The 22,390-nt window shown below is 39.5% G+C and overlaps 3 protein-coding genes across 6 annotated transcripts; 1 reads left to right on the forward strand and 2 right to left on the reverse strand.

Annotated features, from left to right (window-relative positions):
- Window positions 1-671: 671 nt before the first annotated feature.
- Window positions 672-10,055, reverse strand: zgc:113337 (OX-2 membrane glycoprotein). Its single transcript, XM_026296529.1, has 7 exons — window positions 9,845-10,055; window positions 8,992-9,098; window positions 8,569-8,889; window positions 6,946-7,275; window positions 4,423-4,707; window positions 3,532-3,633; window positions 672-2,635 (listed from the first exon to the last, which is right to left on the reverse strand). The coding sequence occupies exons 2-7, from the start codon at window positions 9,071-9,073 to the stop codon at window positions 2,628-2,630; spliced, it is 1,128 nt and encodes a 375-aa protein (XP_026152314.1). The 5' UTR covers window positions 9,074-9,098; window positions 9,845-10,055; the 3' UTR covers window positions 672-2,627.
- Window positions 10,056-10,518: 463 nt separating this feature from the next.
- si:ch73-390b10.2 (Golgi pH regulator) lies at window positions 10,519-21,512 on the forward strand. Of its 2 annotated transcripts, XM_026294900.2 has the most exons (15): window positions 10,519-10,765; window positions 11,235-11,294; window positions 11,479-11,582; window positions 11,666-11,772; window positions 11,886-11,987; window positions 12,149-12,269; window positions 12,391-12,471; window positions 12,586-12,695; window positions 12,823-12,911; window positions 13,340-13,432; window positions 13,548-13,643; window positions 13,798-13,887; window positions 13,974-14,039; window positions 14,144-14,275; window positions 21,172-21,512. In XM_026294900.2, exons 1-15 carry the CDS (start codon window positions 10,724-10,726, stop codon window positions 21,256-21,258), a joined length of 1,380 nt encoding a protein of 459 aa, XP_026150685.1. In that variant the 5' UTR covers window positions 10,519-10,723; the 3' UTR covers window positions 21,259-21,512. The 2 variants fall into 2 exon arrangements, with proteins under 2 accessions (XP_026150685.1, XP_026150686.1); XM_026294901.2 differs by lacking the exon at window positions 21,172-21,512 and having other exon boundaries at window positions 10,521-10,765; window positions 14,144-15,407.
- On the reverse strand, window positions 14,845-19,916 carry pdzk1 (PDZ domain containing 1). 3 transcript variants are annotated; one of them, XM_026294898.1, is made up of 8 exons: window positions 19,801-19,916; window positions 18,225-18,434; window positions 17,903-18,116; window positions 16,891-17,223; window positions 16,608-16,804; window positions 16,307-16,531; window positions 15,911-16,234; window positions 14,845-15,367 (listed from the first exon to the last, which is right to left on the reverse strand). In XM_026294898.1, the coding sequence occupies exons 2-8, from the start codon at window positions 18,429-18,431 to the stop codon at window positions 15,314-15,316; spliced, it is 1,554 nt and encodes a 517-aa protein (XP_026150683.1). In that variant the 5' UTR covers window positions 18,432-18,434; window positions 19,801-19,916; the 3' UTR covers window positions 14,845-15,313. The 3 variants fall into 3 exon arrangements, with proteins under 3 accessions (XP_026150683.1, XP_026150682.1, XP_026150684.1); XM_026294897.1 differs by having other exon boundaries at window positions 19,757-19,883; XM_026294899.2 differs by having other exon boundaries at window positions 19,760-19,825.
- Window positions 21,513-22,390: the final 878 nt, after the last annotated feature.

Here is a 22,390-nt window from a genome sequence, read left to right on the forward strand (position 1 = left end):
AAAAAAAAAAAAAAAGACATGGAAAATGTGTAGAAACACTCACAGGAATTCATACCCAGGAGAGTGGGTGACAAGTTAAGGTGTGGTCTACATACGATATTTGAGTCCTGAGCATTATGTGAAATGAGTCAGTGAACCCTCATGTCTCTCAGTGGAAAATTTTCTTCTGAGCGGTGTTGTCAGGTGTCCACAGCCCACACACACAAGTTCTTCGCTTATAGTGTCTCTCGCTCTCGCTGTCTTGCTCTTTCACTCACAAACATGCATCAGTAACTGTATTTTCTTCTCTGGTGGACAAAGCATTCAAATTTAGAATGAGCAGTGATTAATGTATAGTTAAAGGGACTTCACATTTAACAGGTTTCCTTTAGCTAACAATAGCTCACACACACACTCTCCTGCAACACATTCAAACTGATTTAAAAATATTGAGAAATGACCGAGCCAGGCATGAACTGAACATGTGGCATCAAGCACTTCAGCTAAAATCAGGACACAGCACAATGCATGTGGGTTTTCTCCAAAATCTGCTGTTCTTAATCTATAAACAGATGTCTGCAAGATTATTAGACATGAGTATTGATCAGTAAGGCTTAATTGTGGCAACTATGAAGAAAGCGTTAGGGTTGTCTACTATGTTTGTGAGGATAGACCCCCCCCCCCCGCAGCCTTCTACAGAATAAGTGCCATGAATAATGGATGGATGGATGGATGAAGTGAAATTATATCTTAGTATGATTGAGTTTCAACTATTAGATTATGATGGTCCTGTTTTAGCTACACAGCCCTTAAGGCATGTGTTTATACAAGTGATGAGTTAAATACACAAAGATAGAAAATAAATAATGAATATCATACAGTATGTGATTCCAGTGGTTATGAATACATCAGAACAATACAGTGTGTGAGGTGAGTTTTTTTCAATGCTCTGCATGGTGCACCATAACCCATTTGATTTAGGATGAAAAAGACCACAAAAAATGAACATCTGGCAGCCAGAATTTTTCTGTTTTTTTAATCCAGTGCCAAAGGTACAAAGCAGAGGCAAAAAAAGCTGGACTGGTGGCAAAATTGTAAACAGATAAAGACCGACAGGCTTTTTTCTTGATATTTTTATTATTTTACTTGTTGCAATTATTGTATCATGTTTACATAGTTGGTCATAATGCCTTGTTGTATCTTCTCAGTTGCTCTGTACAGGGTGCCAGATGCTATAACATATTCATATTTAAAAAAAAAAAAAAAAAAGATCTACAACCACATTTCAGCATCATTCTAATGCAAGCTGCACTTATAATCAGTGTGTATGTATATACTGAAACTCCACAGGCAGAGGAATGCAACTGAAAATCATTACTAGTAAGGAATGTGACTGAAGTGCTGTGCTTGGAGTCTAAAAACTGCATCACATTCTTCTAAAGTGAGTAACTGACCAACTCAAATCCTAATCTTTGCAATACTGTTTTAGTATGCAGCTTACATATGCAAATGAACGCACATGTGCAAACATAACATATCCCAGAAGCATCATTACATCAGATTTTATTCTTGCACACACGTACATGTCACAGCAACATCAAAATGAGTTGGGCTACAAGGTTGTATTGAAGGAAATTAAGAGAAGCAGAATGGCTCTTTGTAGTGTTTGTCCTACAGCTGTCTATTTCTCAAACCTCTATGAAGCCGCATCACCACAGCCCTGCCTGACTTCACACACATGAACTCGCTGACTCACTGACTAATGCGGACCGGCAGCAAGACACGCATTCCTTTTTAGGGGCACCAAAAGGGTTTCAGTTTTACTTCCTCAGGGAACTGATTCAAGTTATCTGACCACAGAGTTTTACCTCTAACAAATAAACAGCCACACACACCCAATGCACATAAACTGACTTTAGAAAGTGTAGAAAAGTTTACGATAGATATTATACAGACAAGACATAAGTATGCAGACTTTTTAGTTTATTTAATGAAGATGACCCCACTCAGTTTAACAACACACAGAAGTGATGGAGGCCACAGACTGAGGTACGAAGGTAAACTCATTGAGCCAATAGGCTGTTATTTAAAAGTACTAATACTAGTGATATTCTATATGTTGTGTGTTTAAAAAAAAAATCACCTGAAAATACTACTTGTGTATTTTTGGTCTTTTAATGGGATTTGTTAAATATGAAACATATAAAATGTCACCACAGGTAGTCTATTCTTTAAGTAACAAGGAAAGACAAACACGAAAGTACTTTAAAGGCATACAATGTGTTGTAACAGCAAAGTCACTGTACTTGAATTTGCCAGTCATTCTGCTATGTGACACTGAATGTGGAGCCACTGACTCATTTTATTATGAGCCAGAGATAAAAAGCATTCGACATTCGAAAATCGACAATGCTCAAGGACATAAGTCTGAGACAGTGTGGAAATTATGTAAGCGTCAGATAAAGAGGCAGACGAGCAGAGTTGAATGTTCTACGGCTGGTACTCATAAATAGGATTGTACAGGACACACCTACAGGTGTGCAGAATATATTCCCTTTGTACCATGACGATGACAATGGCAATGTGGGGAATAGGTTCTGCATGGCTGAGAAGCACCTCTTTTTCAGGCTCTGGTCTCTTCTTAAAAATTAATCAGCTGAAAAGAAAAGCAGGGAAAGTAATGACAGAATGGAAGAAGGCATTATAAATTTTTCAAATATTTCAGTTTTATCAGATATTTGCATTCAACTACTTGTTAAAGGAAAATGTCATTTCAAATATGGCGTGGTGCGACTGTGACACAATGACAATGAGGACCATCAAAACATTTCAGATCATTTTGATTATTTTTAGATTTGCTTGGAGATGTTAAACAAGAGAAAAACAGTAGCATGGAATCGGATGAAACGTTCCCATGAAAGACAGGGGAATGAAACTTAAAAAACGCTAAATAATTTTGTTTTCTGCTATTTAATTTTAAACTTTTATGATTAAGTCACTTAGTATAACAATAAATACACACTTATGTGCGTACCAGTTCTAATTCAGTTCATTCACACATCAGTATCTAAATAGCCTAAAGGTTTTGTAGACATCGTGGGTTCGCATCCCGGCCTTTCTGTGTGGAGTTTGCATGTTCTCCCTGTGCTTGCGTGGGTTTACTCCAGGTACTCTGGTTTCCTCCCACAGTCCAAAAAAACATGTATGTCAGGTTGATTGGTGACTCTAAAATTGCCCGTAGGAGTGAGTGTGAGTGTGTGAGGTTGTCTGTCTTTGTGTGTCTATATGTGGCCCTGCGACAGACTGGTGACCTGTCTAGGGTGTACCCCTGCCTTCCACCCGAGAGAGAGCTGGGATAGGCTCCAGCGGATCCCCGTGACCCTGAACAGGAAAAGCGGGTATAGAAGATGGATGGATGGATGGATGGTTTTGTAGACAGACCTGATCTGTATAGTAGCATGACAGTTTGCCAGAATATTTTCTCCTCAAATAGTGGTATAAACCCTGAGATTGACAAAACTGAAAAAAATGCAATATGTATCACACACTCACCTTCTTTGCGCAAAAAACATTTCCAGAGGCAGAAGCAGAGGGAAAAGACCAACAGAGCTGCTACTGTGGTAACTGAGATCAGGATAGTGAGGGCTGTCCCAACTAGGAAGGAGAAAGGCAGAGAACCGATTAGCAGTATAGCAGACTGTGCTGATCTGGACACTGCTTCTTTTTTATTTACCATCACTGGTTCCATATGTGATTAAATTCACAGTGTTATCATCAGGATTCACTAATGTTCACTCTCTTTACCCATGAAACCATGATAAACTAAATGCATGACAATCACGTCTCACATCTGTGCCATCAATAGTTACATATTGTTTAGCAAAACATACAGTTTGACATTGTGGAAAATAATCTTGTTACTTTCTGATGGTGAGTTGGTTGAAATGACACAGCTATAATATCTGTAGAATAAACTGTAGCTTAGCACAAAAGTTTAGTTTGGCTCTGGGTCCATCCAAAGATACTAGGTTTTTATGGGTTAAACAAACAATATATAATCGTTTGTCAGCCTCAAATGAGTTAGTTGGGCGATCTCTACCTGCCTTTGTGCTAAGCTAAGGTCACTGTCTGCTTCATTTTGAGAGATATGAGAGAACTGATCTTTTCATCTAACTGCCAGAAAGCAAAGATGCATATTTCACAAAACGTCCAACTATGTCTTTAAGCGAAATATTTTTTTAGAAATGGTCCTACAGGAGCAACTAAACACAATCTAACCTAAGAAAAGTGCATCTATGAAAATGTCTGTAATCATGGCTGACTTGCTGGTATGTTTAACTGATATTGTAGGGATTTGTAATGATAATATATAAGACACTGGAATAGACCTGGACAAATAAATACACAATGCCAAAAATAAATACACATGGTTCACTAACTCACTCTTAGTGTTCATGGATACAGCAATTGGTGACTCAAGCCCTTTGTGGTGCACCAAGCATTTTACAGAAACATCTTTGAGCAGCCTTGATTGGACAGTCAGTGTACTGATGACCAGAGTGGTCCCATCATCCAGTGGGAGCTGTGTGATCACAGGGGAGCCTATGGTGCGGTTATCTTGCTCCACGTTCCACCCAATCTCCGCTGGGGGCCGTGACACAGAGGTACAGTTGGCCTCAATCACACCTGGAGTGGTGGTCTTGTAGCTCACCTGGGGTTTGGGCAGCACTGTGAAAAATAAAAGAAAGAGCTAGGACTCATCTAAACACACTGGCACACATTTAAAGATGTAAACAGGCCTGAAAGCTCTCGTGATATCTCATAACACTAAAACACTGTCAGGGGACAAATGTATAAAATATCATTTTAGTTCACAAATTTAACAAAATTCTGATTCTGATTTATTTAGGTTTGTGTTTGTATATCTCTTAAGTAAGTCTGGGTATATTGCTAACATGATACCCAGACAAATCTTGAAGCCTTTGGATCAGCTAAGTTATGCGAAGTCCTGCGCACTTAAGATCCATAAGTAAATCTTTGAGTGTTTTCAATTCCCCTTCTCTGGGCTGAGCGAGGAATGTGATGCACTGGAACTGGGAACATTTTTGTTGGCAATAACAGGTTTAGCCACAGATATTTGGCCCTCGTAGTTTGGGCGTCTGCTCATCATTGTAGGTGATGTACTTCACCCACCATCGGTCTTGGGTGGTATCAGATTTTGGGGTGGGTGAAGCCGCAAGAGGAAAACCTTCTGATAAGAAGCCAAACCACAATGCCGAAGTAATGAGCTAGATGCTTGTGTGAATTTTGGCAGAATTATGGGTCTTAAATAAAATTTCATACATAAAATTAAAAAAAATATGATTTTACTGAAGCACACTAAAAATACACCATACACAAATACACAAAAATTCTGCTTATAAATGCAAATGTACCAGTAGAAATGATCTAAAAGATATTGTACCATATAATAACACTCACACGGGATGGGGTGTGAAGGTTGTTGGCAGCAATGGTCAGCAAGAACAAAAAACATCTATGCTAATTGAGCTTTACTACTATAAAATACCTACTGTACTGTACAGTTCAGTTTCAAACAAAAGCACATCTGTTTGTTGAGATAACTGAGAGAGAGACGGAGCAGGGGAAAAGTGGGAAAGCGAATGAGCAAAAGAGAGAAGACAAAGCACAGAGGGAATCACTGTCTGCTGCAAACACTGTCACAGTCATGCATCAGGACCTCGCCCCCTGCCTCTGTCGAATAGTCCATTCTTCGCATGGACACACTGCTCTGGGTTTGTGTGTTAACAAATCAGCCGACTGCTTAGCCTTGCTGTCGCGGCATAAAACATTCAACGGCTACAATCAGGAAGAAAAGATCAACATTTCCATCTAACACTCAAGAAAACCTGTTTTCTTATAGACAGGAACTCAAGGTTAAGCTTCATTGCATGTGTAAAGGCCTCATTTACTGCTCTTACATCTATTTTAGGACATATTCATTCATGGCTATGCTACAAAAATGTGTGTCTGAAAAATGTTAACTTATCATATCTCCTACTGAGGTTAACACAAACGTGACAATCTTATAAACAAAGCCTGCTTAAGACTGCTAATCATACTCCTACTGACTGTTGATCTTCTGACTTTTCAGCCAGAACTAACAACACGTCAAACATTTTTCTAGTCCAACAGTTAATGTAATCGCAGGATAACCAAAAAACTAACAGCTGGTTTTCCAAAAAGCCTGAGCTGTATTTTAAGATTAATGGCTAGGTGCTTCACTTCAGGAAGCTCACATGTCGATTTAACAGCCTGAATTAGTTTAATCATTTTACAGTCTGTTTAGAATAAAAACCCTTCTTCATGTTGACTCAGACAGTGTTTCCTTGGTGAGCTGCACCAGAGGGATATGTCTTGTTGTCTAGTTGCTGCCAGGATGAAAGAGCATCCGTGAACCTGCATGTGAATGAAGAAACTAATTTGCCTGCTTCAAACTGCAAAAGCCCCATCTCAACTTCTGCTGAACGTTTCCTGTTTCCAGTCTTCATTCTAAACTAAGATACTAGCTGGAAAGACGTAAAAACAGTATTTATTACCTTCTGTATTTCTTGCAAGAAAGCAAGAAATCTTATTTCTCAAAATAAGCATTTTTGCACATATAGTACAAGTAGTCTACTTTAGATTTTGTCCTTTATCTCTCATGCTAGACTTGTGCTAGGAAAGAGTCACTTCATAACCAGTAAGAACATGAGAAATTAGATTATTGTATTAAGACAGTACTGAAAACATCTGAACCTATGTTTTTATCCAGCTTTATTGCCAATATATTATACATAACCTGCTCCTGAAATAGGGAATTCAAGTTCTGCACACTCATTGTATTTCCACTGAAGGTCTTTTATAAATACTTTATGTAATATAAAATCATCACTAGTAATAACTGGTTGGGAAAAAGATGTTTACCGTGGGTAGAGAGGCAAACTCTGGAGCTCTTTGGCCCTTCAAAATGAGTGTAGTAGAAGCAGGTGTAGCAGCCCTCGTCCTGGATAGTGACAGGCTGGATGGTGAGCTGGCTGTGAGACAGGGAAGCGGTGAGCCAGACTCTTCCCTGGAATGGGGGCTCGATCATGGGGTCACTCTGCTTTGCAAAGGAGGCCACCTCTGTGGAATCCCCTTGGGCAGAAGTGTGTTTCCATACAATCTGCTGCACCTTTTCAGGTAAACTGTAGGAGCACGACAGAGATGCCTTTTTTCCTCTCACTGCTGTCTTGTTGCTTTCAACGGTGATTTGTGCTGGTAGCAAAAAAAAAAAAAAAGCCATCCAGTGATAGAATGACAGATGAGAAGAAAATATTGGAAAAAGTACAGGGAGAAGGGGTGAAAATCAGGACGTTAACATTTAGAAATATGAGACATGCAGACAAAAATAAGCCACTGGAATCTGTGCCAGCTGTTTCTGTTTAGTAGAATAAGCTCCTCTTCTCTCGCTGCTCCATGGCTCTTTATTTTTATGGCTGGCTGAGCCTCAACAGATTCATCAACCTGTGTTCAGAGGTTAGAGGTGGTTTGGGACATCTGTATTCACATATTTTCTCAGTAATTCCCCACAGTAGATTGATATTCAGGTTGTAGGAAGGAGTTAGAGTCCTATTGGAGATTTGGTTTTGTTTAATTCCTGTAGGTGTGTTAGAGGGCAGCTACCAGAGATCAGATAATCCCTGCAACATGACAGGGGGAGAAACAACTAAAAGTGAAATCTGACAGCAGTCGTTTTGTGATTCTTATGTCAGCACATGTATTAAACCATCCAATTCTCCACATCTTGGTAGCTTATGTTGACAAATCTCTCTGATTGATGTGCATGATATTGATGCTGTTTTGAACAGAGTTAAGGGCATCTCATCTTGCTCACATCTGATTTTGGTGCTCCTCTCTATATCTCCAAGGGTGAAATCCATCTCCTTTAACTGTGTCACCAGGAGCATTACTCAACCTGGAGGTTTCTGCCACCCACTTTGTAACTGTGTCGCAATAACTGCATTTTCTGTCTTGTATAACAGGCTGAAAACTCATCTTTCATCAAACTGTCAAGGATGAATATAAGAGGTCTACATATATCTATGTTTTTTCGTGCTGTGTCTACATGTTACATGAAAAACAAGGCAAATGTTCAACTAATTAAGAGAACATGCAATGATAATAATAATCATCCAAAAAACACATTCAGTTACTTTTTAAGTATTCCAGAGTAGCAAGATTTCCGTCTAACTTCATACTGGTTTTGAGCACCGAGCATATTTTTTAAAAATAGTAAATCATTACCTGTTAAAATATAAAATTGTTTACAAAAGAATCTTTAGTCCAACAGTAGTCATTCAGTTCTGCTACAAAGTTCATCTGTCCCCATACTCCATTCAGATCACTATAATATATTGTGTGATTTATTTTGTATTGTTAGTGACCGCATGAATTATCATATTAGACATCCATAGATATAATCTCAACTATAACATATTGGTGCTCCTCTATTTGCCAAAACTGCATTTTTATAAAATTCCAAGTAGTTTCATTGAAGGCCGTACTCACAGGTAACAGTGAGGCAGGTCTGTCCCTGCTTTGAACCAGATGGGTGCATGTCAAAAATGCAGGTGTAGCAGCCTTCATCGCGGAAGCTCACCCTGAGGATGGTGATGGCCGAGGTGTCTTTTGGAGAGGAGGCAATCTCCACATGTTGCTGTCCACTCACGCTGTCTTTGTGGCCGGGTTGGTAGGTCAGCAGGGTCTGGTTCTGGACATCCAGCCAACGCACTTGCTTCAGGATTTCACCTCGGTCCCTTGAAACACTACAGGTCAGAGTGAAAGACTTCCCCACCGGAGCTTCCAGACGCTCTGGTGCTGTTACCCTGCCTGAAACATTCACCAATATATATATATATATATAAACAATACAGTTCAATATGACAAGAGTTCTTAGTTTGAATTTTTTTTTTACTAGCTTGGCATACTCACTCTTTAGTGTTCCCACCATCAGCAGGAGTAAACACACCTGAAGACCTTTCCCACAGGAGGCTCGGATCATTATTTGTCTCATTGTTCATTTAAAAGGAAGAGTGGTGCTGAGATATAGACAAACACCAGTTATCATGAACTCAGACTCAACTACAATGTGTAAAACTAGTGATCAAACAGCGATACAGAAAAAAATGCTGAAAGTTTTACATTTCCCCTACTCCCAGAGCCGTTTCAGCTCGATACTGTCCAGCATTAAAACTTTCCCTGTGCAATCATAAACAGATAATCATGTTTATCTGGACAACACAACACAAAAAACTCCCCCACTGCAATATTTGTCCACAGTACAATCATTTAAAATGTGTAAATCTTTGTAGATATAACAACAGGACTTATCTGGATCTGCTTCCATCTTAATAATACATTTATTTTTATTTCTATGTATATTCAACTTGTTTTTGTGTCTTTGGTTTTTCTATTTCGTTGGAACTACAAAGCACAGAAAGAGCTGCTGTGCAGGAGTCAAATTCCTTGTCTGGACAAAAAAAAAAAGCTGATCCTGGTTCTGTAGTGAGATACAGTGTATTAAAGGCTACAGCAGGAAAAAAAATCCAGATCAGCCATAGCTAATCAGTGTTTCTTAAAGTTATCAAATGTCTCTACACATTTGAACAGTTTTTATACATCAGTGATGAAACTGATTCTTGGCAAAGTTCAGTCTAAACCATATGCAGAGAACTAAATAAATAAATCTTTTAAAGCCAAATACACAGCATATAAAACAATAGAAAGTTACACTGTTTTTAATATATTTTCAATCCGCTGTGTCAAATAAACTGAAGACACTCACCTCTATAGTCGTGTCCTAATAGAAAAGCGAGAAGCAGTTGAAGATGCTCTATCGCTCCAACATGTTGCCCGTTTGGATGATCCAGCACTAGCCTGCAGAACAAAGCAGAAACTATTTTCACTCAGGCGTGTTTTCTATTCTGCGCACCACAGGCACAATGAACACCAGCCGGCGGCAGCTTCCAACTTCAGTTCATTGAATGCAGCAGCTCAGAAAGTGGGCAAAGCCACAGATCAGGTCTTGGACTCAGAGCGCCTTCCATGGTCATTGCGTGCGCAACTTGTTCCTTTACAATATTATGTGTTTATAGCGAGTAAAGTCAAACACAGAAGTTGCAGAATACTTAATTCAAGATGTAGAAATGAATAAGCCTTTTTGTTTTCATTTTTCGTCCAAGCCAAATAAATAAACAAATAATAAACCAACAAACAAATAAATAAAAAGGTACCTTTCAACAGAATAAGACTTAATATTGGTGCTCCAAAAGTGTAATTCAAACCCCAGATGTGATGGGATGCTTCTTGTCACGGTGATAAATAAAGTAATCATTCTCATTATTCGCTAGAAACATATATCTACTTAATTTGTATGTATTATAAAATGTTTTAATTACGTTTCTTTTAATGAGACGTCACGCTTTTGCGGCGGAAGTGTGCTTGTCGGACCTATTTCGGTGACGTACCTAGCTATCGTTGCAATTTGACAACTGACAACAAATGCTCCTAAAATGAGCACAGCAGCAACATAATAGTCTAAAGCTTTTTCAGCCTGATGCTTTTTTGTATATCAACATGAGCTGAGACTGTTCTCCACCTTGTTTTATTCATACAGGGAGTTTCCGGCGGAATAAAGGCTGTTTTTATTTCTGCAGACATCATCATGTCGTTTGTGGTCGACTCTGTCATCATGTTCACCTCACAGGTACCAGTTAACGAGCAGCTTTGAACAGGCTGTGCTCTAACAATATGTCTGTAGTATAGTGTCCTGTGTATTTGCAGAGGTTTGTCCTTTATTCATGTGGCTAAATGCAGAAAACAGCATTGACCTCCATTTCTGGATGTAACTTAATGTACAGTGCAAAAAGTTTTACGGCACTGAGAGTAAAGTGAGGACGTTTTGAAATATAACGCCATGAACTATTGTTATTTATCAACAAACTTCCTACAAAGGCCGTTTGCTTTTAAAGCTGCAGCTGTTGTCCTCGATAAACACTTTTTTTCAGAAACACTTCTTATCCCAGGATGATTGTACGGTGCTGAAATCATGGCTCTTCTCTACCTGTCTTACAAACCTTTTAGCAGCAAGATGTATTATTTGTGTGCTTATTTTAAAAATGTGACTCTTTTCTCTTTGGCTTCTTCCTTTAAATATTTCCATTATTCTGTCACAGGTGCTGTTCTTTGGATTTGGCTGGTTGTTCTTTATGCGGCAACTGTTCAAAGACTATGAGGTACAAAGTCATCCCAAGCCAAATGAACACTGGGATATTTGAGTATTATGGTAGTAGGATGGATGCCCAGGCATACTATATGTCGACACACACACACACACGCACGTAACCGGAGCTGTAGACCTGCAACACTCTCTGGACATCCTCTGATGTAAAGTTTTCACCTGTTGCTGTTTGTTGACAGGTGCGGCAGTACGTCGTCCAGGTGGTTTTCTCTGTTACCTTTGCTTTTTCGTGCACTATGTTTGAGCTCATCATCTTTGAGATTCTCGGTGCCTTAAGTAGCAGGTGAGCACATTTTCTATTGCATGTAACTGTCTTTTATTGTTGTTTAACTGTGAAGAATCCGAACCCTCCTGTCTCTGCCACAGTTCCAGGTATTTCCATTGGAAACTCAATCTGTATGTGATACTGCTGGTTCTAATCTTCGTGGTGCCTTTCTACATTGGTTACTTTGTTGTCAGCAACATACGCCTGCGTAAGTACAGCCTATTTTAAATACTGAAAATAATATATTTTAATGGGAACTGTTTATGTATTATAATAAGTATTTTAATGTTACAGTAAATTGTTTGCTGTGTGTCTGTACAGTTCAGAGACAGAGGCTTCTTTTTGCCTGTATGGTGTGGTTTACCTTCATGTACTTCTTCTGGAAGTTGGGAGATCCATTTCCCATCCTCAGTCCAAAACACGGTACATGGGCATATGTTACTGTGTAAACTGTGAAATTTCTGAAATTGTGCATTTAATAGCTTATGGACTTCTTGTTGCTCATGTCTAATTTTATCTGCAAAGAGAGGTAGAAGGCAAATGAAAGTGCAGCTGCTGTTTTCATCCTGTTTTCTTTTGTTTAGGCATCCTCTCTATTGAGCAGCTAATCAGTCGTGTCGGTGTGATTGGAGTCACGCTCATGGCTCTGCTGTCTGGGTTTGGTGCCGTTAACTGTCCCTATACATACATGTCCTATTTCCTCAGGTGAGCCACGCTGTGTATTTTGCTCTGATACTGTGTTATAATCAGTTGTTTTGCTGTATGATGGTACTCAACCACAAGACTCAACTATTGCTTTTATGCTTCTTGCTTTTTTTGTCCATAGAAATGTAACAGACAGCGACATCCTTGCTCTGGAGAGACGGCTGCTCCAAACTATGGACATGATTGTCAGCAAAAAGAAGCGGTGAGTAAAGGAAAGCATTTTTTTTTGAAAGAAGTGACTCATGCAACTTGTGCCACTACAATGTTCAAAGCGTTTGTGTGTGTGTGTGTGTGTGTGTGTGGTGTATGTGTGTAGAATTGCCATGACAAGGAGGCAGATGTACCAACGAGGGGAAGACCAGAACAAACAGACAGGCTTTTGGAACATGATCAAAAGTGTTACTTCCACACAAGCAGGGAGTGAAAGTATCCTTTAAATGAATGTTGAATATGGTGGCAAAGGGTCAGCATTTTTATTTTTTTTACTAGAAAACTGTGTACTGCTTGTTTTCAGCATGTGGAATAGGTGTAAGCCTTGACTACTACCCTCCAGACCTCTCTCTGATCCAGCAGGAGGTGGATGCTCTGGAGGAGCTGAGTCGACAACTCTTTCTGGAGACTGTGGACCTGCAAGCCACCAAGGTGACACACACACACACACACGCACACCCGCACACACACACAAGCACAAAACAGAATGATTTGACTTCCTTTGAAACATGGAAAATGTGGCTGCTTGCACATGTCAAAATTCCTGCAAGTTAAGATTAGAAAACAAACATTTCATTTTTATTATAATGGCTGCTTAAGAGTAAAGAGACATCTGAGGTGTCATGAGAAAAAAATGTCTCACTGTGTCTCACATATATTGAGTTCTATATTGATGAAATTTCCCTTGTGTAACTTGATCAAGGTTTATTGCCACTATATACAGTGTCATCACATTCAGTATTACATAACACGATATAATAAAAAAAGCACATGATGACAGCATTCAAATCCTGGCTAGGGGTTATGGTTATATTTTATATTCATATTTATATCTACTGGTTTTCCTTGTTTTTATTTAGGAGCGAATTGAATACTCAAAGACATTCCAGGGGAAATATTTCAACTTCCTCGGCTACTTCTTTTCTATCTACTGTGTTTGGAAAATCTTCATGGTGAGAACATTCACATTTATATTGTAGCGTTGTGTCCTTCCCCTGCATTCGTACCTACTGAAAGTTACACAATCACATTTTTTGTGTATTATATTCTTCATCTTGTCTGTCATAGGCCACTATAAACATTGTATTTGACCGAGTTGGGAAAACAGACCCAGTGACAAGGGGTATTGAAATTACAGTGAACTACTTGGGCATCCAGTTTGATGTAAGAAACACACACATGCAGCCCGTTATCATTTCTCTGTCTGCTTTTTTGTACAGTGAGCCTAGTCATGATCCCTTTTAATCTTTGCTCTCGTTCTCTCTCTCTCTCTCTCTCTCTCTCTCTCTCTCTCTCTCTCTCTCTCTCTCTCTTTCAGGTGAAGTTTTGGTCCCAACACATCTCTTTCATTTTGGTGGGAATAATAATTGTTACCTCCATACGCGGCCTACTCATCACCCTCACTAAGGTGAAACTATCGCATGCTTACAGATCTTTAGTGTAATATGTGAGAATTGCACATCTTTAATCATTGAATTTTATTCTTGTTTTTAGTTCTTCTATGCAATATCAAGCAGCAAGTCTTCCAATGTCATTGTGCTCGTCCTCGCTCAGATCATGGTGAGTGTGTTTGCTTTACACTGTAGCTGAGCTATAACACAGAGCACAAGCTCCAAACTACAGATGAATCTACAGAAATCTCTGTCTTTTTCTTATGTTAATAGGGGATGTATTTTGTATCATCTGTACTGCTGATGCGCATGAGTATGCCGCTGGAGTATCGCTCCATTGTGAGTGAGGTTCTGGGAGAGCTGCAGTTCAATTTCTACCACCGCTGGTTCGATGTCATCTTCCTGGTCAGTGCCCTGTCCAGCATCCTCTTCCTTTATCTTGCCCACAAGCAGGCACCAGAAAAACACATGGCCCTCTGACCGCCTACTTCAATTATGTGACTCCTGACCCAAGAGCTGATTTTCAGTCTGGAGTTTATGTCCAGAAAACACCTTTTTTGTATGGGACATGATTTGGACTACCTGTTCCTGAATCAGGAATGGCTCACTATTCAGTGCAAGAGATGGGGTAACTACTGGAGCACGTACAGGAACAGCTTGGACGGGGATCCTCTTGAGTCAAAGTATTTTCAGAACAACACTTCTATCAGAATATAATTTGTCATGCAAACATTCACTGTTTTCTGTGCTCTTACATTTTCATTCTTGTGGCCTAAATGTTGTTTTTCTTTTAGTCTGTCTGAACACACTGGAGCTGTGTTGTTCACAACATATGCCTGCCTCTTTCACACTGAGGTGTAATCGTGCTATATGAAGAAGCTATCCAGAACTCTCCATGCTAAAAAGGCTGCTATTTTCAACAAAACACTTCATTTAATTGAGAACAAAAAGATATAACATGAAGTAAGCTCGAGTTAATTGGTAACATATGTATTCCTTTATTTGTGTTCACAGGATTTGTCATTGATTTACTTTCATTTTAGAAATTGGAACAACAAAGTTATTATTAGAATGTTAAATAAAGGCAGTATGTTTTGCATAAAGAGGAAAAAAGAAATCAAAGCTCACAGTGTTTACTGGGAGCATTAATAATATTGGCTTCGGTTCTCAAGGGTGTAGTTTTTAACATTAGTAAACATTGGTAATATCAGGTATGGGATATATATTACTCTGATCATTGCAAAGACTCATCAGCAACTAGATTTACTACTGGCATCAAAGGAAGGGCCAGTATTTAGAAACTTTGTCTTTGCTGTCTTCGTTCTTTTTTTTTCTCCTTCGTTCCTTTTTCTCCTGTGATTTAAGTAGGATGTGTGAAGCTCATAGAGCTGATCATTAAAAAACAACAGATAATCTTCAGATTGACAAATCAGGAAATTGGCCTCAGAACCTTATGTCGACACTTTCTTCAGATGAAGATGATGACACAGAGGGCGTCTAAAAGACAGAGAATAAAATCACAATTTAAGCTTTTGAACATTTTTTTTTTGTCAGTTTTTAGTTGAAAAGGCAAATGAGGACTGACATGATCCGTCATGACACAAACCCTTACAGAGATTTAAGCACAGTATAGTCCGTTTAGTTAAATACCAACGTCTGACTACTGATTTTTTCTTAATGAAAATGCTAACATGGTGTTTCACAGGACATAATATCTACTGTCCTACTGTCTATTCAAAGTGTGCTTTCTCTCAAATGCACACATTTTCCTGGTGGCACTAGTGGCAGTCAAGAGAACACCAATATCATTACCATATATTGTTGGAGAATCATGCAAAATGATGATGTACCACCCATGTGGTAGATGTTGACATATATCAACTTAAATAGCTTAAAATAAGTGAAACTTTGTGGTGCTGGAGGGAAAGTTGGTTGACCAAATTGTTGAGCCAATCAACAGATTAACATTGCCATGATTATAGCAATACAACTAGCATGGCCTGAAATGTTACCTATGAACATTTAAAAAGCAACACTCACCCTCTCTCTTGCTGGTTCCGGGGGGGTTTCAGGTCTGGCCTCCTCCTCATGTCTCTCTTCCTTGCTGGCCTGTAGTCTATTTGCAGTGTGGACATCAACATAGGATGTCTCCCCAAGCAGCAGACGTGTGATGGTCACTCCTTTAGCTTTGAGCTGGTCATAGACATTCTTCTTAGCCACCAGCATCTCCAGAAAGCTGCCGCTACTGCGAATCATGGCCACCACCTCCTCATGGCTGCTCTGCTCCACATTCACCGCGTTCACCTCCACCACGATGTCGTCATCCTCTAAACCTGCCTTGTCAGCCGCTCCACCCTTTACCACCTGAAACAAAATGTGTCTTACTACTTTTATTTGAAACAGCGATCAAACAGTGGATGTTCTTTTAAGTTTTACCTCCTTGATGTACTGTCCACACACGCCTTGGACGCCGTTAAGGTGAAAGCCATATCCACCTGAGGTCTTCTCCATCTTACAGAGTTTGGGCTTGAGTTCCTCTCCTTGCTGCTGAGGAGGTGTGGATGATTGGACAGGAGCAGGTAGATTTATGGCCTCTATGTAACTGGGTGGTGAGTTGGAATTCTTTGTCTCCTCCCAGAAAAGCATAGGACACACATTCCCCTGTGAAGAGGAGGTGGTATTATTTAAACTGAAGAATTTGCAATATTAACATCTTTACAACAGTGTCCTGGCTCACCTGTTTATACATTTGGTCTGTGTCTTTGTCCACCACCAGAAGGCAGCACTTGTTGCCACTCTGCCTGAACATGTCCACCACCTTCCCATGGCTGCATCCATCCACCTCTTTGCCATCCAGAGCCACCAGCCTGTCCATGTCTTTCAGACCTGCTCTTTCTGCCGGGCTGCCTCTTTCTATGTCCCGGATGAAGTGTCCTGCGCAGTGAACACACTGTCAAAACACAGCATCCTCTCTGAAATGAACATTTATGTGTAAATGAGCATGTGAATTATATCCTTGCCTGTTTCGTTGCGTTCCTCTTTGAGCACAAAGCCATATCCATCAGATCCTTTTTTCAGGTCAATGATGCGTGGCTTGTGAGGGAGGTACATGACTGTGGCTAACCATGCTCCTATTGCCATACCCTTGCTCTGATGGTACCTGTCTGTTTCCTCGTCAGCTAGTAGGAAAATCATGCTGTTTCCTGCTAGTTTGATCTTGTCTACCACTTCATCGTGTGTAGAGTCCTCTATATTCTCCCCGTTGATTTCAAGCAGACGGTCATTGGCTTTGACGCCCGCTCTATCTGCCACACTGCCTGGGTTCACATCTGTCATGAACAAACCCCTCTCACCTATAGAAAGCATTTAAGATAAAAAAAATCAGATAATTTTGGTGAGACTCCAGTTAAACCAATGTATTATGAAACACCCTTTAAATAACATGTCCTATTACATTACTGCATTTGATATATTATAGGAATTGGATATTACACTTAAAAAAGTGGTGTCCACCTGATACCGCAGAACCACTCACTCCTGTGGGTATCCTGCATCAATCTTAATACTTTTTTGTTTGTTTTAAAAGTGCCATATGTCTGACAAAGTTATATATGTGCAATATTAACTCAGTGGAATAATTCTGTATTGTTTGGTTTCTCATCAAATTTTATAACCTATGTCAGGGGTTATAAATATAACTGTCATTAATAATGGGTTTTAAAATGATCCATCAAATCTGCATTTGTTGATGTAGGTAAACTGCTATTTAAACTATGGTCCAGATGTTCTGCAGCTAATTTACAGAGGTAAAATGTTAAAGGAGTCTTTCTGATGAATTAAACAGATTCAAACAAAGTAAATGTAAGTGGATGTTAATGCAAACAACCAAAGAGCTTTTTTGACAACCTAAAAGTGTTTTTTTTATTAATGCCATATGGCATCTGTAAATGCCTAAATAAGGGGTAAAGTGCTTTCAGTGTTAGTAGTTGTGGTGCTAAATTGAGATTGTCCAACCCTGCCTCCTTTGCTTACCTTTGACGCTACGGAGAGCAAACCCATAGCCTGAGCTGGACCTGACGAGGTAGCAGAATTTAGGTTTTGGAGCCTGTATGCCTACACCGTTGGAAACTGGTGTGGTTTTAGGCTCAGACAGGTTCACCCCCTGTGCTTTTCCTTGCTTATAGGAGGCTTCATCCAGGATGTGGAATGTGACAGATGATCCACTGTTTCTCACCATGTCCACCACCTGCTCTGGGAAAACATAGCCGGGTCTGAGAAAAGATTCTAGTCATAGGATTATTCCACCAGTCTATTGTTTATAACTGAGTGTGCTGTAATACCACAACCTGCTCACCTCTGAATGGGACATCCCATCAACAAATGTTCCATTGACCTTTAAGATGCGGTCTCCATCTTTAATGCCCGCCAATTGAGCTGGGCCTCCCATTTCCAGACAGCGGATCAGGTGACCCTCCTGTCCATTCTCCACCCTCAGGTAGAAGCCAAATGTCTGTCCCGGCTTCTTGGTTAGAATAATCACCCTTGGCTTGTACGCGGCCATGTCCTAACAAGGAAGAAAGAATCACAAATTTGAGTCTGTTATAGTGAATCCTAATCCTGAATTTGGCTGTCATTAGTCATGTTTATTTCCAAATTAGCAAAAATATTTCTAGATGGCTTGGTGCTTTAAGAATGTAATATGCAATGCTAAACAAAAGAAAGACGTAAGTGCTATACTATATGTTTCAGTTTTTCCTAATTGTGGAAAAAAGAAGTTGCAGTTATTGGACTCATTTATAGCCTTTAAAGTCTGTCCTCTGTCCCTCTTTTCCTGTCACTGCTGTCGCTCCTTAAAGATATTTGTTTACTAGAAAATAACTATGGTCCTGCAGAAGCCAAGTGTTGATAGGTTCAAATGAAAAGTTAATCTTTCATGTCAGCCTTTAAGTGGCAGTTAATGGTTAGTAGCAAACACGACTCTGATGAGTACTCTCATTTAAAAGATGATTTGGACTTTGAATACACAAGGAATGCTTCTGTAATCATCATATAACTGTCACTGTAAAAAATATCTGCATATTGACTCCAAACAACAAATGAATTTAAACAGATATGAAGCAAAATGACCCTGGCAAAGATCCCAAAAATGATTAAAGGTTTGGAGTCATTGTGTAATCGTTGCTGTATTCATATATGCTGTTTTTCAAAAGTCTTGCACCTTCATACGGTCTCACAATTATACTCCTATGAAACGAGTACCTCGATCCCTGAAACCATAAATGTTTGATTTCCACCCGACTCTCAAAAAAATCCTTTTGTAGTTGGTTGCACAATGCAGACTTGTAAAAGTACATCTTCCTGCAGTCACTTTAGGAATCACAAAGCTATTAGATGCAGTATCAGCATAATAGGACACTTGAGATAACAACAGCACACCTCAAATTTTCTATATTGCCTTCATTAAAGTTTGCACTATTTAACAAAGTAACAGCAGTAACACAGCTCACTCTCAACAAACAATACAGATTCACTCTGTTTCTATACAGTACAATAGTAGAGGAATTTATATTATAATGTACAGTAGATCAGTGGCTCCCAGCCTCAGGAGGCCTGAAGAATTAAAAGATTAGACAGCCATTTATAATTTATGGTTTAGCTCCCGTTGATTACGTCTCAGTCTCTTAAATTAAACTTGCCACCTCCAGTGTGGGTCCTGACCCTTTGTTTAGGAGCATTATGACATTGGATCATTTTTAGCAATTTGAAATTGACATTTAAATAAAATTTTGCTTTAGTTTTATTAAATAATTACAGGATGTATTATCATGAATCTCACATAAAGCTACGTAGAGTGTACAGTATAGTAGTGTTTGAAATTAAACTCACCACCTTGTCTCTGCTCAGTGTTAAAGCCCAAAGGAGGAGCTCACCTGTCAGTGCTTAGCTGTTATCTGCCTTGTGTCCAACCTGCCTTCCTCCTTCCTTCCCTCCTCTGCCACTCTTTCTATTGCAGGGACTTTGACAGGCCAAAGGTGAGCCTAAAGGCTGAGTTATTTAACAGTGTCTTGTGCCAGGAATGTCCTGACGGGCCGATGGCCCGAGAAGGAAAGATAGAGACGTGGAGCAGTCATCTGGTGGTCAAAGGTACATGATGCATGTAATCAGCAATGCAAAGAATTATTACAGTACATACATGACAGTCAGCAATGGATGATAAGTCTTAATGTATAATACATCATCCACAGTTTGGTCTCCATCTCTGGAACTAAATGCATAGTTAATTGAGACAGTGTGAAATCTATTTAAAAGCAGGAAAAAAGAAAAACTACAAAACCAGTGCCAGGTATACTGTCCTGACATTAAACAAAGCTGCATTTAATCTATGGATTTACAGTATGTGTCAGCTACTTTTTAGCAGTGGAAAATGTTTTCCACTTCTTATAATAATACATAATAATGTGCACCCGTCTAATATAATTAAGTTTATTGTCTTGTGCAGGACAATTAGAGTATTTGTCATAAGGTGAAAACAAAAACAATTGAGTTCATTCATAAAACCTCAACAACCACAACAACAAAATCAATAAAACAACAAGATACAGTTGCTTTTACTTTGTCCTGCAAGAAAATGTTTTGCCAGTGATATGGAATGTAAAGACCCTCATAATCATAAATAAAACAATCCATGTTTGGCTAAACGTTGGAACATCACCTTATGTACATGTCAGTATTACATTTTTATTCAAAACTCAGAAGAGTTTATTGAGTTTGTAATGTTAGTCTTAAACCAATTTTCCAAGAAGGTGCCAACCTAATGTCATCACAGGTTTAATTGTACCTCACTTTTGTCTGCATGTTTTGCACAGTACTGTACACTTTCCATATGATTCAAAGCCTACCTAAATAATAATCTGCTTGAGTGGACTAAACTGTTATTTATATAAAGAACCAGATCCAATGGGTTAACACAGTAGAAGGCAAAGCTTGGCTGTAGTTCAGTCTAACAGGTTTATGGCTGCTGAACCAGGGGGAGAGTCCTTTAGTTATAAAAGACTTAGTGTGATACTGCTGTTCTCAAGATGGGCAAAGGACAAAGGTGACAAAAACTCAACCAAAGCCAAGCAAAACAAAAGTTAATTCATTACTGTATTGATGTCTACAGCCAGGCCTGTGTTGTGGAAAGTCTGTATAGATGGATGGATGAATTCTGATATTTTCCTCCCTTTTTCACAGCCTCCAGTGAGTCATTTTCAGTAAAGCTGTTCATTTACACTGTGATAACATGTCCTTGTTGTCTGCAGAGGGAAAAAACAGGGAAGCAGGTGACTGGAACACTAAATCTATGGAAAGCACATCAGAAGATCTGGCAGGGATCTAGAGGAAACTGACAGGTATTGGTACAGGTGATCTGATTGGGGTAAGTGTAACTCTGTGTGGTGTGTGAGGACTGGGTAATAAGGTCATGCTTTGAGAACTGCTGTAGTTGCACACTTATTTGTTTTTTTTTTTGGCACACTGATATCTCTTAGATTGCATTTCTTCAACCAACAGTAATCTATATTGATGTGTACATATATCTTTCACTGACTGCAGAAATGTGTGTTACATTGGCCCATGCTCAAGCTGTGCATCCATCATTGATACTGCTGACTTTGAGCAAGAAACAGGGTAGACACTGGACAAATCACCAGTCACAGGGCTGACACATAGACAACCACTCACATTCACACTTATGGGCAATTTAGAGTCATGTACTAGCCTAACCCTAAACTGCATGTTTTTGGACTGTGGGAGGAAGCTGGAGCACCCAGGGAAACTACAAACAAGACACAGAAAGGCTGCAGGGTCAAACCGGTTCATATCCAGAGCCTTCTACTGTAGTAGTGAGGTGACATTGCTAACCACTGAATGACCATACATCATTAAACATCACTCCACAACCCTCCAGCTTAAAAAGAAGTAAGTAGAAAAAAATATTATCAGGAAGATATACTAATGTACTGTAGCTGGTATCAGGAGCCAATAGCCATGTAAAGCTTGGTGATTCATCATGCAGGAGGTTGCCCCCTTTAGCTTTTTAATGAAATTATCTATGTTAGATGAAAAATGTGTCTTTGGTGGCACTGTTATGTTCATCTCTGTTTTTTTACATTGCACTCGTGTAACAAACAAACAAAGAAAACCCTCAAAAACATGGGGGTGTGAGACTACCGGCCACAAACTGAAAACAACAGCAGGAAATTGAAGAATGTGTGCAGGCCTGGGGGCGACAGTCTCACTTCCTGTGCACACAAAACAGAGTCAGGTGTATGTACCTCCAGAGCAGGCACTTATGACTACTGATGGTTTGGTGATGTGAGGGGGAGCCATTATAACATGCACACCACCATACCTGCAAGAACACACTTCCTACTGATCTGAAGCCATATTTGAACAATCGATCCCAGTGGTGTATAGGAGCCGCAATCAGAGAAGGAGACAGATATCTTCTTCAGCTTAGCTTAGCACTGATGCATTCAC

Source organism: Mastacembelus armatus, chromosome 21 (genome assembly GCF_900324485.2).
Source record: "Mastacembelus armatus chromosome 21, fMasArm1.2, whole genome shotgun sequence".
Taxonomy (NCBI): domain Eukaryota; kingdom Metazoa; phylum Chordata; class Actinopteri; order Synbranchiformes; family Mastacembelidae; genus Mastacembelus; species Mastacembelus armatus.